General features: G+C 44.0%; 1 protein-coding gene across 2 annotated transcripts; it reads left to right on the top strand.

Annotated features, from left to right (window-relative positions):
• The first annotated feature begins 354 nt into the window (after positions 1 to 354).
• Positions 355 to 14774, top strand: LOC308664471 (serine/threonine-protein kinase pim-1-like). 2 transcript variants are annotated; one of them, XM_081321713.1, is made up of 6 exons: positions 355 to 522; positions 6829 to 6929; positions 9675 to 9725; positions 9834 to 10200; positions 11831 to 12007; positions 14257 to 14774. In XM_081321713.1, the coding sequence occupies exons 1-6, from the start codon at positions 438 to 440 to the stop codon at positions 14421 to 14423; spliced, it is 948 nt and encodes a 315-aa protein (XP_081177839.1). In that variant the 5' UTR covers positions 355 to 437; the 3' UTR covers positions 14424 to 14774. The 2 variants fall into 2 exon arrangements, with proteins under 2 accessions (XP_081177839.1, XP_081177840.1); XM_081321714.1 differs by lacking the exon at positions 11831 to 12007.
• The last annotated feature ends 1609 nt before the right edge of the window (positions 14775 to 16383 follow it).

Genomic DNA, 16383 nt, shown 5'->3' with positions numbered 1-16383 from the left:
CTCTCCAATGGGGCTGCAGGGGCCTGGGACCCCTGACTCATCAGTGGAAGCAAAGAAGCCTCTTTGCTTCCATCTGATGACCTTTTTGGGTAACTGCCAATGGCTGGCACAAAAATATCTAACATTGCTGGTCACCAAAAGGCAGCAGGAGGAGATTGTTGGGAAAAGGGACGAACCGAGACCAGAGCAGCAAGCCGAGAAAGGAGCTGGGGCGGGGAGGGGGGGCTGTCCCAGCAGGGAAGAGCCCGGCCGGGAGCTCCAGCTGGGCGTGGCGTCCCCGCACAGGGGGCGGGCCGAAATCGCTTTCCCAATCCCGTAGGCTTCGCTGGGATTCCGGTCGCCGCTCCGGGAGGGGGGGGGTCGCTAGAGTTGCGTTTCTTTGCTTCTGGTTCGCCAGAGCTTTGCTCGTTTGTCACCCCCGGGTCGAAGAGGCCGCGATGTCCTCCGTGCAGGTTCTTTACCCTCCCAAGATTCACCACGCCATGCTTAACGCGGGATGCCTCAAAGACGATCCGACTCAAGGTAAGCGTCCGAGGAGAGACTAGGTGGGGGGGAGGGGGAAAGGGAAATTGAGAGGGCTGGGGGGGGGTCGCTTTGCTTGGGTGGGAGGTTTTACAAACCCCGGTAAGTTTGGGGTATGCACAAAAAGTCTGCATATGGATTGTTTCAACCCTAACTATCGCTAGCTCTGGGGGCGAGGGCAGGCTCGATCCTGCTTGTGGCGGACGCTTGACCACCGCTTTCGTCTGAGTAGCTTCAAATTGTCCATTGGTTGTGGGATTTGGGGCTCCCACCAAAAGTTCTGCGTGTTCAGGGAGGGTTTACCGTACCCGCACCACGACCTTGTATTGGCTTTAATTTAGCTGTCAGGGTTTCTCCCCTGCAGAATCTTGGGACCTGTAGTTTGTCCGGGACGGCTGACACCCCAAGTGAACTACAGTTCCCAAGGTTGCATGGAGAGACGGAATGTCTTTTAAGCCCAGGTAGATGTGTGTCTCTAGAGATCCCTAGCCAAGTGCTTCAGATGGGAGATTGGTGACATCAGAGGCTGCAGCTATAGATAGATAATGGCCCCTGAATAGCCTCCCTCCTCAACTTAGTAGCCAAGGCTAGGCTTTCTGGTAGTTGTGGTCTCAAAACAATTCGAGACCATCAAGTTGGGGAAGACTGGGTAGATTGCATTTCTTTAAAAGTCAACAATCTGGTATTCCACTCCCCCAAATGTTTAAATCTGATTGCGATTTGTGTAAATGCCCCCTCTTCTATCTTTTCCTTCACTCCAACTTCTGATATACCTGCTAAAGATTTCCAGTGCAAGCTGCATTTTATGCCTGAATATGATTAATTTTAATAGAATTTTTTCCTTGACTGGCCTACCGAAACCATTCTTAACAAAGTTTGAAGACCAGTCCTGAAATATTTCCATCACGTTACTTGCTGCAAATGTAAAGGAGACTGGTGTTTTAGCTCAGTGCTGACTCCTGTCAGCAGTTGTTAGCTTTACAAGCTTTTTAGCTACCTCCTTTGAGGTTTATAGTAAACTTTCTCTAAACTATTATTGGACTACAATTCACATCCTAAAGCCACCAGGACTGGCTGAGGATGAGAGTTGTAATCCCTCTAGCTGGCTATTCAGTCTAGTTTAAGTCCAGATTAGGTTTGGATTGGCTAAAATATATGTAAGTAGCAGGTTTTCACAGCTCAATGAATTGAGTGGCCAGAGCAGAAGTCTACACAAAATGTGCCCTTGGACCCTTTCTGTGTTTGGGATCTTGCCCCTATTTGGTTTTTAATCTTTTGTTTAAAATGAAACAGGAAATTGGGATGCAGAATGCAAATAAAAATCTGTACCAACTCATTTATTTGCACCAATACCTTTGGATTCTATAAATACCCCATTGGAGAACCTCCTTGGAACTGATTCTCCTTCTCTGAATTGTTTTATAAGTGGTCATGTCCATCATGCCACTGATTTCATTAATAGGCAAGGATCCCATGGTATTTTTTTTTTGTGAAAGTTTCCAAATTTCCAAATATATCCTTGACTTAGAAAAAGCACCTATTCTTGCATTAGTGGGTTTTTGGAGATACTCAAATTTTGTCCTTTTTGTATAAGTGTGCAACACAATCATATTTATAGAAGAGAACCTATGTAGTTCAAGACTGAACTGTGGAGGACTTGGTGCTTTCTTGGTGTTTCGTTACTCAACTAAATTACATCATTTGTGCTAGTGAATGTGAAGTTTGCTTCCTGTTTATATACAGTAGCTTGCCCTGCTAGTATTGTTGGGGGTACAGTGTTTTCTTTGATAGTCTCTTGATTAGGGTATTGTTTTCTGCTTGCTTTTGTGTCTGATGTGGACAAATATATTTCCAAGTGGGGCAGGGCTTCAGTCATGATGCCTTACCTGCCAAGATGCAAACTTTGCCCTCTTCCATTTCCTTGGATGCCACTGTTGCCAACCATTTGTACTTGTTTATAAATAGACGCCCTTAAAAATTAACTCTTCTCCTTTAAAGCAATCCATATGATTGCTATGATAGGACTTGATGCTAGATGAGCATTTGGGCTCTATAGATCTGGCTAGAATGGCTTGAAATACATAAAATAATATGCATTATTTATAGATAAAGCCCTATTCAACACAGAGGAAAAAAGATAATTAAGTCAAGGACAAAGAGGCACAGGACTTTGTTAAACTAAAACTCAAGAGTCCAGTGGAAATGGGCAGCCAGTCAATCAGAATAGACCTTGTAGTCCAGCCCTTTGCTCAAGCAGGACATACTATTTCAGACAAGTGGCTTGTCCAGTCTCTTCTTAAAAACTTCCAGTGATGAAGCACCCACAATGTCTGAAAGAAAGCTGTTACAATGGTTAATTGTCCTCACTGTTAGGAAGTTTCTCCTTAGTTCCAGGTTGCTTTGCTCCTTGATTAGTTTCCATCCATTGTTTGTTGTCTTGCCTTCTGGTGCTTTGGAATATAAAATATACTCCTTGTGGCAGCCTTTCAAATACTGGAATACTGCTATCATGTCCCCCCTAGTCCTCCTTTTCTCCATTTGCCCATTCCCAAATCCTGCAACCGTTCTTCTGACTATGTTCACATCGCCCACTATATCATGTTTTTTAAATGTGCAGTTTAAAATGTAGATTCTGCCAGTGTTTTTCAACATTAGTCTGGCTTAATACATTAAGTTGGGCTGAGAGAGAAAGTGACTGGTTCAAAGTCACCCAGCTGCTTTCTTGCCTAAGATGGGACTAGAACTCACAGTCTCCTGGCTTCTTTGGGCCAGTCTCTCAGCCTAACTCACCTCACAGGGTTGTTGTGGAGAGAATAATAGGAGTAAGGAATATTGTGTGTGTTCACCACTTTGAGTTATTTATGAAAATAAGATGGGATATAAATATTTTTTAAAAAACCAGACATCTCAATAATATAAAAATTCTATACATTACATTGCAAAAATTTTCCTGTTGAAGGGGAAGTAGAGTTGGGATATAGTGTCTGATCTAAAGCCATCTAGCCAAATGGCAGCACCTGTGCTTCTTTTGATGTTTCCAGCTTATATGCTCATGTCTGTGAGTAAAGTACTGTAAGCAAGGGTCTTTGCAAGTTAGAATCAAGTTCACGTGAAGTATTAATACCACTTTATAATGCCTTGGTAAGACCACACTTGAAATATGCATCTAGTTTTGGTCATCACGATGTAAAAAATATGTTGAGACTTTAGAAAGAGTGCAGAGAAGAGCAACAAAGATGATCAGGGGACTGGAGGCTAAAACATATAAAGAATGGTTGCTGAATTGGCTATGTCTAGTTTAACGAAAAGAAGAACTCGGGTGACGTGATAGCAGTGTTCCAATATCTCAGGGGTTACCACAAAGAAGAGGGAACCAAGCAATTCTCCAAAGCACCTGAAGGCAGGACAAGAAGCAGTGGATGGAAACTAGTCAAGGAGAGAAGCAACCTAGAACTAAGGAGAAATGTCTGTCACTTGCCCCCAGAAGTTGTGAATGTTCCAACACTGGAAATTTTAAAGAAGAGACTGGACAACCATTTGTCTGAAAAAGTATAGTTCCCTTCCTGAGCAGGAGGTTGGACTAGAAGACTTCCAAGGTCCCTTTCAACTGTTACCCTGTTATCCTCTTGACCGACATAGAAAACTTGCTGGAAACAAAACTCATTCTATTTTTACCCTCTTGCAGATCTATCAAGATTAAAAAAAATCTATTTTGTTTGCATTCTTTTTTTCATTGGCCCTTCTAAATTTATGTGTCACTGAAAAACACATAATGGTAGCAATGCATTTTCAGTCAAAGTTGCAGTCAAGGTTGCCGTCTTGTCCTTGTGACAAAATTGTCCCTCCTCTACTCCACACTATCCTTTTTAAATGACCTTTTAGGATCTACTTTTGATCACTGGGATGATGTAGAGCTAGCCAGTACTTTGGCCTCACAACACTATTTCACATGACAGTTATGCCCTCTATCTTCTCCCCCTCCCCATTTCCCAGCAACAGAGAATCTCCCACAAAGTACACAGTAAATAAAAGTGTCTCTTTGGCCAGAAGGCAGAGAAACATCATGTTCCTCCAAATCCATTGTGCAAGATCCTGTCCAAACTCCTACAATCGCTGCCACGATTTCTCTTAGGTTGAGCAAACTTCATACTAACCTCCTGAAGACGTCATTTATAGCCGGAGCTCCCTGACTTAAGGGCAACTCCTGCATTCCTAAGGAATTTATCTATGTCTCTCAGCACAGTGGATAGTTTTGGCCTTATCTTTGTCGGCTTGGATTGCAGGAAAGTGAAACCAAACTGGCAGACTCTGCTGAAGGAGGTAGAAAATAGTGACGTCTGTTCACTCATTCGGTACCTGGATTAGATTGTTGAGGGAGAGGTTTCATTTGCTCACTAATCAAAGGCTTTTAAAGTCAGTGTCTCATACTTCACTGCATCAACAGCTTGTGCGTGTTAGCAGTTTTTCCCCCCAGCTGATTCATTTTTAAAATATGTAAGGTTTTCAAAAACTGTAAGCATCATTACCAAGCCAAACTGTGCTACAGTTGTCCAAGTTCAACTTGGTTCTGTCACATATACTGACCTCCATGTTGTTTCAGGAGTAAAATGCATTAGACTTGGAAAAGATGAGGCACGAAAGTGCTGTGTGAAAAACAGACAAGCACATATAAAAAGATTTAAAAGTTTGTATTTCCTAAAAAGATTAAAAAGCATTCCCCTCGTTTTTCACTGTGGTACTTTTGGCCTTGGGAGAGTAGAAATATACTAACCCTATACAACATAAGTCAATGAGGACCTGTACCTAGGAAACCGACATTTAAAATTAATCAGCTTCAGGATAGTTGAATTAGAAGCTGTTCTTTCGCATTTGGATCTACACAGTATGAAAGGATCTTGCTATTTTCCTGTTTGTCAGATACAAACCTTGACCAGGCTGCCAAACTATTTGTTAGTAAAGGCTGCACCAAACAGGAAAGATTTCTTCTAACCCCGCTATGGAGAATGGGCCGCTTACAAACTCAAGGTCTCAATTAGACAACCTTAGCGATATACCTAACCTGAGGTTAGTCGTAACTAATATCTGCATTTATGTTTGCAAAAAAAAAATGTGTGTGGAGAACAGGGAGGCCTTGTGGCCTCGTTTTATAAAATCTAAACTGGTTCTTTGGAACGGGCAAAGTAAGCAAAAAGACGTAGGCGCGCTTTTTCGTGCGTTCGTCTGAATGAGGAACAGGAGTTCAATCCACGCCACAAATCCACCACGACCGAACCCTTTCCTAAACTTCAACTCGCGCGTGCTTTTCCTAGTCGGCCGCTTTTAAGAGTTGCTTGTTACGTTTAACTGGAAGGGACGAGGAAAGGCACAAAACAGGAAAGCGGCTGCAGGACTGGCGCAAGGACTCCGCGTTGGGCGAACAATCCGCTCTCCCTCTGCAAAAACTTCAGCACTGCTGCCGCCGCCGGCCGCTCCCACGTGGATAAACAAGCGGCGGGGTTGGGGGAGAATTCTCGCGCGCCTCTCCTCGATTGGCTCGCATCGCGCGCCGTGCTCCTTCCGATTGGTTGGAGTATTTTTGCGTACCCGCCCTCGGGTAGGACATTTTGCCTCCTCCTCCTCGCGAATTTTGCCGACTGTTTGGTCCCTTGGTACAGGGGTCGGCAACCTCGGCTCTTTTATGACTCGTGGACTTCAACTCCCAGAATTCCTGAGCCAGCATAGCTGGCTCAGGAATTCTGGGAGTTGAAGTCCACGAGTCATAAAAGAGCCGAGGTTGCCGACCCCTGCCTTGGTAGATTAGACTCGGCCGGCTGGCCCATTAAACTTTTCAGGCTTTCGTTCTCCGATTGGCCCAGCTCTCCCCTCCGTCATGCGGCTCGCCTGCCCATTGGCCAAGGTGGTGGTGGAGTGGATAAGCTCGTAAAACCGAAGGAATTTCTCTTCCCATCCCCATCCCGACTCGCGTGGCTGGAGCAGCGGCCGCGGAGGAGGGCGGGGCGGGGCGCGGCGGAGGCTTTTAAGGCTTGATTGAGGCGGGGGCCGCCCGCTGCTTTGGCTGGCCATGCTCGTAGCTCAGGCGCTCACCTGCCACCGCCAGGCTCCTGAAGGGCCGCTGGCCCCGGACGCCGTGCAAGAGGAGCCTGGATGCTTAGGTAAGCCCAGCGCCGGCAGCACGTGTTGGTAGTAGCACCCGGGCGTCTTTGTGAATGGGCGTCCCCGCTGGGGAAAAAGAAGAGGAGGAGGAGGCGGCGAGGACGGCTTTCCCGGCACAACTCACCCGGCTTTTTCTTCCCTTTCTCCCTGCAGGGAAGGTGGCCTTGGAGACGCGCTACCGCCTGGGAGCGTTGATCGGGAGCGGCGGGTTCGGCACGGTCTACGCGGGGACGCGGCTCAGCGACTCCCTCCCGGTGAGTGCACGTGTGAGCCTGCGGCTATTTGGGCACCAGGCTGGAGAAACCGCGTGCCGAGTGGGACCCGCGTCTGTAAGCGAATGGGAACCCCCCTCACGCGGGGAAAGGGGCGGTGGGGAGGACGAGCTGCCCTCTTGGTTCTCTGAGCCCAAACCATCATCGGTTCTAGCTATCCTGGCTAGTAGTATGTGGAGTAAAAAGCCTCGGGAAGCCAGGGCGTCCCGGGATTTATCCATCCTCTGCTCGGAAGGATTGACGGTAAATTTACAGTAAATTTCGGAGCGGGTCCACAAACCACCACACCATAGATATTTGAAATCCCTTGTTACTGGCGGTGTTTTGTTTTTTTAAAATGCACGATTAAAAAACAACCACTCTCGTGCGTGTATTAGCAATTGACTCCTGCTGGTGATTTAAGCCATTTATCTGAGTTTAAGGGCTTCTAGACTGATATACTGTGGCATAAGCATCTTTGGACTATTAACCCAATTTCCTGAAATGTTTGCAATGGTGTTATTTTGACCCAAAAAGATGTTTGTACCTGTGATGGAAGGGGACTTGAGAAGATGGCTTTTGGAAATGCAGAAAATACATGGATAATTGTTTACCTAGTTAACTGATTTGAGGTGTGCAAAAATCTGGATTGGAAGGACAAAGTGAAATTTGGAGGGGGTGGGCATGCCTGTTGCTCCTGTGGAGAACACCTGGTATGTCTGTCTTAGACTTGCAAGCTGCCCTTGATCCTGGGTAATACACATTTGGTTTAAGGTGTTTCCCTAATGGTGCTGCCCATATCTCCGTATTCATTCAGAATCATATTTTGTCCTTTGAATCATGCTTTAAATAAATCGGGGCTTAATATTAATAAATTCATGTAACATAACTGTATGATATAGTTCTAGACTATGCTAGTTGGCTTCAAAAAACATGATAGCTGTGGGTTATTCTGTTGTGCTTAATATGGTATGTGCAGAAGTTCCCAATTTGGTACATTATGTACCAAAATGGATTAATTCACTAACCAAATATTTGGTCTAGTGGTTAAGGCACCAGGTTAAAAACTGGGAGACTCTGAATTCTAGTTCTGTCATAGGCATGAAGATTAACAGGATGACTGAGCTATTCTCGCCTTTTAGTTATAGCTATTAGTTATCAGTATTAAGGTAGCATCTGAGGATATAGGCAGTTCTATGCAGAGGTGGGGAGGTTGTGAAATTAGTGTGTTCTGATAAATTCAAAATTTCCAAATACTGAGAGAACCCTTTAGGTAGTGCTCCGAGGGCTCCAATCACAATTGGTATAGCAGTAGATTTCTTTTTCCATAGGTGTTCAATACATATAATGATGAACTGTACAAGGATGCTACATATATATCATTATACAATGCATCATACAAGTGCAGTATCAAAAAAAAAGTGCATGCAGGCCTAGGCATTTTTGCCACGTTTGTAACTGGACATCAAAAGACAGCTAGAGTTTCCTTCATTTTTTCCCCTCAACTACTAAAAAAAACTAGTGGCATTGATGCTGGGGGAGGTGTGTGTTAACAATAGATCTCCCTGCAAAAGATATTCCAATTGTTAAATTATTAATTTTTTATTTATTGAATACTAAAACATACTGTTTGCAATTTCTTTACTGATAGTGAACTTTAGATCATAGACAATCTTTACAGAGTATTGAAAACAGCATCCTGTCTTATAGACCACAAAAAATAATGTCACCGACAGCATCGCTCTGTTCTGCAGCTATGGCACCTGGTTCCATGCTGTTAAAATATTTGGGAGAGAATCCATAATTCTGAATAAGAGAGATTTTGCCCTGTGCCAAAGAGATTCTTTCAGTTTAGCTTATTACAAAGGTAGACCTTGTTTAGTGACCTCCACTAGGCCTGGTAATTTGGCCGTTAAGTGGTTGCTAAATGAAACTACAAATGTGCATATGATCTTCAGATTTCCTTTGCTTTACAGACCTGTAAAGATGAGGACTGGTTGCAGTTATTTTTCATCACTATTCTAATTTTGAAACAAGGTCTACCTGTAGAGCAGAGACATCACCCTGTCAACAAAAGTGCGTATAGTCAAGGCTATGGTCTTCCCAGTTGCAATGTATGGCAGTGAAAGCTGGACCATAAGAAAGGCTGAGCGCCAAAGAATTGAAGCCTTTGAACTATGGTGCTGGAGAAGACTCCTGCGAGTCCCTTGGACTGCAAGGCGATCAAACCGGTCAGTCCTAGAGGAGATCAACCCTGACTGCTCTTTAGAAGGCCAGATCCTGAAGCTCAAACTCAAATACTTTGGCCATCTAATGAGAAGGAAGGACTCACTGGAGAAGAGCCTAATGCTGGGAAAGATTGAGGGCAATAGAAGAATGGGACGACAGAGAATGAGGTGGCTGGATGGAGTCACTGAAGCAGTAGGTGTGAGCTTAAATGGACTCCAGAAGATGGTAGAGGACAGGAAGGCCTGGAGGAACATTGTCCATAGGGTCGCAATGGGTCGGACACGACTTCGCAACTAACAACAACAGTATTTGTTTCTGAAAGTAAAAACTTGAGAAAAACTGTAGTTTATACTGAGAAAATGCAATCTTCCTCCAGCTTTGGAGGCATAAGGAGGGCTTGTGTAAAGGATGCTGTGATTTTCAGGAACTGGGTTAAGATACCATTGTGGGCCATAGCAATCTTTGTTCGAAACCTGTAAAGATTGCATTTTAAAAGTTTGCTCATTTTCCTTCTTTCAGGTGGCTGTTAAACATGTTGCCAAGGATCGAATCTTGCAGTTCCACCATATGGTGAGCATTCCTTGCACGTTGAGCATTTTTGCAGTTAAAACTCCAAACCTTTGCTGTTTGGAGAGCTGTGGCAAATGGCCTATCTGTTTGATTTCTGTTCTTCTCCAGAATGGCACCCTCATCCCTCTGGAAGTCCATCTGCTGAAGAAAGTATCGTCCCCCGGTTGCCGAGGTGTTGTCCGTCTCCTGGATTGGTTTGAGCAGCCTGACTCGTACTTCATTGTTATGGAGCGACCCCTTGTTTCTCAGGACCTGTTTGACGTTATCACAGACCAGGGGCCACTCCCAGAAAATGTGGCTGCTGGTTATTTCCAGCAAGTGGTGGAGGCAGTGCACCATTGCCATCTGTGCGGTGTGTTGCATCGAGACATAAAAGACGAAAACATCTTGGTAGACCTTCTGCACGGTGACTTAAAGCTCATAGACTTTGGCTCAGGTGCATTGCTGCGAGATACTCTATACACAGATTTTGATGGTGAGTATAGAGGCTGTGTAGTTGGCAGGGAGAAGTAAGGGGACATTTGCATGTAAGAAAGACAAAGCCTTTGTCCGAAACTGCACTGAGTTTCTTCCAGCCACTGTGGAGTTACATACAGGTAGATGGACCAAGGGTCTGTACAAGAGAACTTTTTATGGAAGATGAGAAGAGATGGAATCCAATATAACAGCAAACAATGGATTATCACAGTACTGTCCCTTAAAATAGCTCTCCTAAACCCAGTGCCCCTCAACTTGAAGTAACCATTTGGCTGGAGATTATTGATGTTGAAGTCCGATATCAGGTTCAGAAAAGCTGGTCTTGAAAGGTGACACAGAAAGGTTTCTGATTACAAGAATTTCAGAGAGTCGGTAGAGAGACACAAGAGGCCTTTGGGTTTTTTCCTAGCTCAGTTCTGGGCTAATTAACCAAATCCTCTTTTGAATCATGCTTAATTTCTGCAGACACTGACTATAGACATTCTCAGCGATAAGTAGACTAATGTTATTTTCTTCTGGATTTTTTTTTAAATTTTCAGTTTAGCTTGGAGCCTTGGTTATCCCCTAGTGGCCTTCTTTATCTGCTCAGCCTCACAATTGCTTCCACCTGCTGAAGTGCTCAACCAATAAATTAAAAGCAAAATGTGTTCTGTGTGTGTGGAATGAGTAGTTATATTGATAATTTACATGAATGCACAGAAGAGTTCTAAGGCCTTAATTGTTATCTTTTCATCAACAGAACTATGCCCCATCTATAAACATCCATTGGACATTTATAAGGAAGAGATTTTTATATATACAAATTTTGTATGTAGAGACTTACATTCTAGGTATGGGTCAGGATACACACAGAACTTTACAATGGATTGAGTTCAATTAGCATTCCTAAAAACTCCATGTGTCTCATCGTATGTCTGAAGACTTCAAGAATGTTGTTTTGTGCTAAATACCTAGTTCCCAGGGCTCTCATATTTTGAATTCTTTTGAAAAGTATGTTAGAGGTAAAAGCAATTTGATCTTTTTTCTTAAGCTTGGCTGTTTGTTTTAGATTAAGAGTGGCCATTGTTTCTTAAAGAAACTCATATGCTTAGGCATTTTTCAGAATACTTTCATCTCTCAAATATGTCCGAGTTACTCTTGATTCCTTGCACCCTTTCAGTTTTCACATTTCTGGGAAGCAGAAATTCTGTGTGCTAAGCGTACAACTGATACATTTATAAATTAATTCTAGATATTCCAGATCCTCAGCAGTGTCTGCTCCCATATAGTATTAAACTCATAGAGTTGGTTGCAAATGAGAGAGGAAATCTATGTCCGGTGTATGTTACTGTAAAGTATTCATAAAGGTTTGCATGATTGTTTTCTCCAAAATAATTATTTTACAAAGTATTTTTACACAGAAAAAAAATCTTAATATTTTTAATATCATCTACGGTTGCACATAGAATCATTTTATATAGAGGAAAACAGCATGGTCGTCTTTTTTTTTAAAACTGTAGAACTGTTTTATCTGAACAGGATGCCCTGTCTACTCTGTCTTACAAGAATAAAGATGCAGTTTACAAGCATTTAATTCTGAGGAAGTCTCTTGGGGCAACGTTGTCAGCTGTTCCTTTCTCTTGCTACAGGCACACGGGTATACAGCCCCCCTGAGTGGATAAAATACCACCACTATCATGGTGTTCCTGCCACAGTGTGGTCCCTGGGTGTGCTGCTATATGATATGGTATGTGGGGACATCCCTTTTGAACGTGATGAGGAGATCCTGCTTGGGAAACTCCAGTATCACTGTAGAATATCCTCAGGTGAGCACTGCTCTGAGCTTAGGCCAAAGAATATGTCTTGTCAGATTCTGAGGGTCTTTTAGGCTCATGTCACAGGGCCCAAATGGAGGGTGGTCTGGGAACTTCTAGAGCAGGGGTGTCAAACTCAATTTCATTGAGGGCCGCATCAGCATTGCGGTTGCCCTCAGGGGGCTGGGTGGGTGTGGCCTGGGTGGGCGTGGCCTACTGGGTGGGCGTGGCTAGAGTGCGTATGGTCTACTGGGTGGGCGTGGCCAGCTCTACATCGTTGGCATCAAGGGTGCCTATGGGGGCCTGGGTAGGAGTGGGACAGATCTGAGGGTCTCTGGCGGAAGGAGGGTCTCTGGGCCAGGGCCAAGGCAGTGGGGGCCGTTCCCTCACTGTTTCCAGGATGGCTACGCGGGCCACATGAAACCTCTTTGCGGGCTGGATCCGGCCTCTGGGCCTTGTGTTTGACATGTCTGTTCTAGACACTGACAAGTTATCTGGCTTTCTGGGTTTTGTTTTTTTTCTGCTGACAGTTCTGGCCAATATTCTTTGCCTTGTCTAGTCTTTTTCTTCCTCTCTCTGTCTCCATCTCTTTCTTTCTTTCCTCTCCTACTTTCTTTCTCCCTCTTCCTTCCTTCCTATTAGTAACTCCTGGCGATTGCCTGAATTAGTCCTGCAGTTTTCTTGGCAAGATTTCAGAAGTGGTTTGCCCTTGTCTCCTCCTTCCTAGGGCTGAGAGAGAGAGAGAGAGAGAGAGACTGGACCAAAGTCACACAGCTGGCTTTGTGCCTAAGGCAAGACTAGGATATGAGTTCTAGTCCTGCCATAGGCAGGACTCCTAGTTTCTAGCCTTACTGCCTTAACCACTACATCAAAGTGGCTTTCTAGTAGGATTTAATTGGCCATTTCCCTATAGAGTTCTTTGTGTGTGCCATTGGAAAGCAAGATCTGACTTCTTTGTGCAAAAATCTCCCATCCCCAGTCAAATAGTTTAGGTGGCTGAAATAACAACACCAATACCCTATAATCAGGCAGAGTTGAGCTAAAGTAAATTATTGTACCAATAAAGCACAATAAAAATACGAACTAACAAAATTAAAAGTGGTTGTAACCCTCATCAGCACATAAGTGTTCTTTGAAACATTATGGTCTTACTGTTTTGTTGAGCAGGTTCTCCTGTACCCCTCAGAAACCTTGGCTAAACTAATAATGTGGGAGTTGGCCCCAAGGAGGGCTGTCTCTGTTTCCCACCTTCAGCTCCTTCACCCCATATTGTGATGACCTTTAGAACACCTTTTTCAGAAGAACATGTTGGACCAGTACAACTTGGGCAAGAGGCAATTTATTTAATTTATTTTATTAAATTTATATGCCACCCTTCTCCCTAAGGACTCAGGGCGGCGCACAACAATAAAAATTTAAAACATAAAATAGAAAATTTTAAAAAGAATTAAACAATAAATACAATAATTATATGACAATTTTAAAACCGGTAAAAAGCTAATTAAAACCGTAGTCAGTCCAGGGCCGCTTGTTGGAACAACCATGTCTTCAGGTCACGGCGGAAGGACCGAAGGTTGTCCACAGCTCCGGGGGCAATTCATTCCAGAGGGTCGGCACGCCCACAGAGAAGGCTCTCCCCCTGGGGGTCGCCAGCTGGCATTGCCTGGCCAACGGCACTTTGAGGAGGCTGACTCTGTGGGAGCGAACCAGGCGATGGGAGGTTGACAATGGCAGCAAGTGGTCTCACAAGTACCCCGGGCCTAAGCCATGTAGGGCTTTAAAGGTTATAACCAGCACCTTGAATCGCACCTGGAGGGCAACCGGAAGCCAATGCAGCTTGTGCAGGAGTGGTGTAACATGGGAGTACTGAGATACTCCCATAAGCAATCCTGAAGACCCATTAGAACCAAGCCACATAGAGTGATGTGGGTTAAGGCTAGCCCTCTGTTTGGGACCCATAAACATGGCAGCCAATGAATGCTTACAACTTCACAGTGGCTTTGACTGGAAATGTTAAGGATGCTTGACAAGCAGTTGTCATTGGATGGACCAGTTTACTGCATGAATTTATGATTACCTGTCTGAATGACTCCTTCAAGTTTGGTTAAACAATGCAATCAATCCATAGATTTTGGCTGTGTGAAAGTAAGTACGCTTTGGCAAAATGGCAGAATCACTGGTGTTCTAATGATGTAGGCCTTGTCGAGTGGTTTGTCCATGTAGGGTGATGCAATTGCAGTAATTATTTCCTTCTTTGATAGATTGCCGCCACTTGATTGAATGGTGCCTCTCGTTAACACCAGAGAAGCGACCTTCCTTGGAGCAGATCCTGGCTCATCCCTGGATGCTCACCTTCTTAGAGCCAAGCGGGCGCAAAGTGCAGCAACCCACCACCCACAAAGGTGGTACTAGCCTCCGGACAGAATAAGGGCAGCCAGTCATACAAGGAGCAAAGGCACCGTGGCTTCTCCTGCACCAAAGGACTAATCTAATCACTGTTTCTTATTCCTGCTGATTAGCTGAGCGGGAAATTGCCGGGGGGGGGGGGGAGCAATTTCTGAAATCCCAATGGTGTGGCAGTAATCCTGCCCAACTGACTAGACAATAGGGCTGCCACATGGCCCTTAGACAAGACAACAGAGACCAAGGGGTAATGTTTTGTTTACACAAGGACTCTGCCTGGCCCTGTCCACTGGCAAGGGGCAGAGACTGGCACCAGGCAAGCAGTTTCAAGGCTTTTTCTTATATGATTTGTACGACTCAGGACCCCCCACCTCCTTGGGGCAGCAGGATCGACTTTTATTTTTATGTAACGTGGATATATGCATATGTCTCTACAGGTCGCAACTTATTTATTTAGCATGATATTCCATTGGGGGAGCCTCATTTTTATGCTGATGCTAAGCGTTTACCTGCTACCATTTTGAGTGTAAAAAAATTTTTTTCCCCCTCCGGTACAGCCCAAAACTGACTTGATAACCTCTCCCCACTTTACCCCATGTATCCATTCCTATTCAGCCATTCCAAGTCTGAAGCCAAGTTCTAGAGCTTGACTTTCTCCACTATTGCCCTAATTTATATGGGGAAGGAAATAAAAAGTAAAGACCTAATCTCATTAAAAATGTACAAAAGTTCATCCATAAGGTCGGGGGTAGGTGGGTGTTAATTGAACCTCTGAGAAAAACCTGGCTCCGATCCTCTTCTCTTCTTACAAGAACCTCAGATTTTGTTCACATTCAAGCCAAGCTTTCATTCAAAAAAAAAAACCCTTTTCCAAAGATGCCGGTAGAATCATGCAGTTCTAATAGTTTTAAGAATCCTGAGTTTCTTGTTTGAAGTTCCTGATAGGATTCTTGCCTCTTCTCATAGATCTTTACTCTCAGAGACTTTGGATATGAATGTGAATGGCCCAGGTTGTTCCTCATTCCATCTCTTCAGTTTTAGGCATCCCATGTGGTAACTTGCAAATGCTACTGAGATTTTGGTTAATATAGGGAAAGTCTGGTGCCATGGATGTTTTGTTAGCTTTGGCAAATATCTTTGCATCTTGATTTTTCTGGACCTCTGTTTTCCCACCCATCCCCTTCCTTTTTCGTTTGCCTTAGAAACTGAGGGGTCAAAGGGGGACTTTTGTGTTTACCCTTAATCATATTAATAAATTAGGCCAAAGTACTCTTTAATATTTGAGTAAGAACTTGTGTTTTGAAAAAGTAGCAGCAAGAGCCTTTTTTTCCTAGAAAACTTTGGGTTACATGAGATTCTTAGTTATTCCCCATCTTTATATGGAGGTCAGAGCCTTCTCTTAGCCAAATCTTTTTCACTACTTGTTCTGAATTCTGGTCTTTCCACTTAGTGAGGAGGGGAGGACACTGAATCCCCAAGCAGTTAAGACTGACAATAGATATTTGAGATGAAGATTCAAGTTGATTTTCACGCAGATTTATTAGTCATGGTCATCTAAACAGGACTCAACAAACTTTGGCCAGCCTTGGTCGTCAGTCAAAAGGAGTGCTTACCACGAACTTGCTTATCCTGCATGAAGCAGGTGAAATGATGAGCCTGCATGATATCCTCACGTTGAAAATCCAAACTGACTAAAAACATGAATATTTTTGCTCTAGCTCTCATCCGGGAAGGTAAACAAGACTCAATTTTTTTTATCTGAATCTTAAAAGATATCTGGAAAACAGGTTTAATTGCTGAGTGTCTCCGAGGTTCATAGTGATCTTAAAATAGTGAGACTCTGCTTCTGTAGATCATGGAGAGAGAGAGAACAAAAGTCTCTCCTTGATCTTTTCCTGGCCATGCTAAAATATGAACTTGTGGTTCCCTGTATCTGCACAAAGCTGAGCAGTCTTAAATTTCTGTTTCTTTAACACAAATATTGT

This window comes from Vipera berus (genome assembly GCF_964194415.1).
Source record: "Vipera berus genome assembly, chromosome: 2".
NCBI classification, from domain to species: Eukaryota; Metazoa; Chordata; class Lepidosauria; order Squamata; family Viperidae; genus Vipera; species Vipera berus.
The sequence above is the reverse complement of the archived record's forward strand: the minus strand, read 5'-3'. Positions and strand labels throughout refer to the sequence as shown.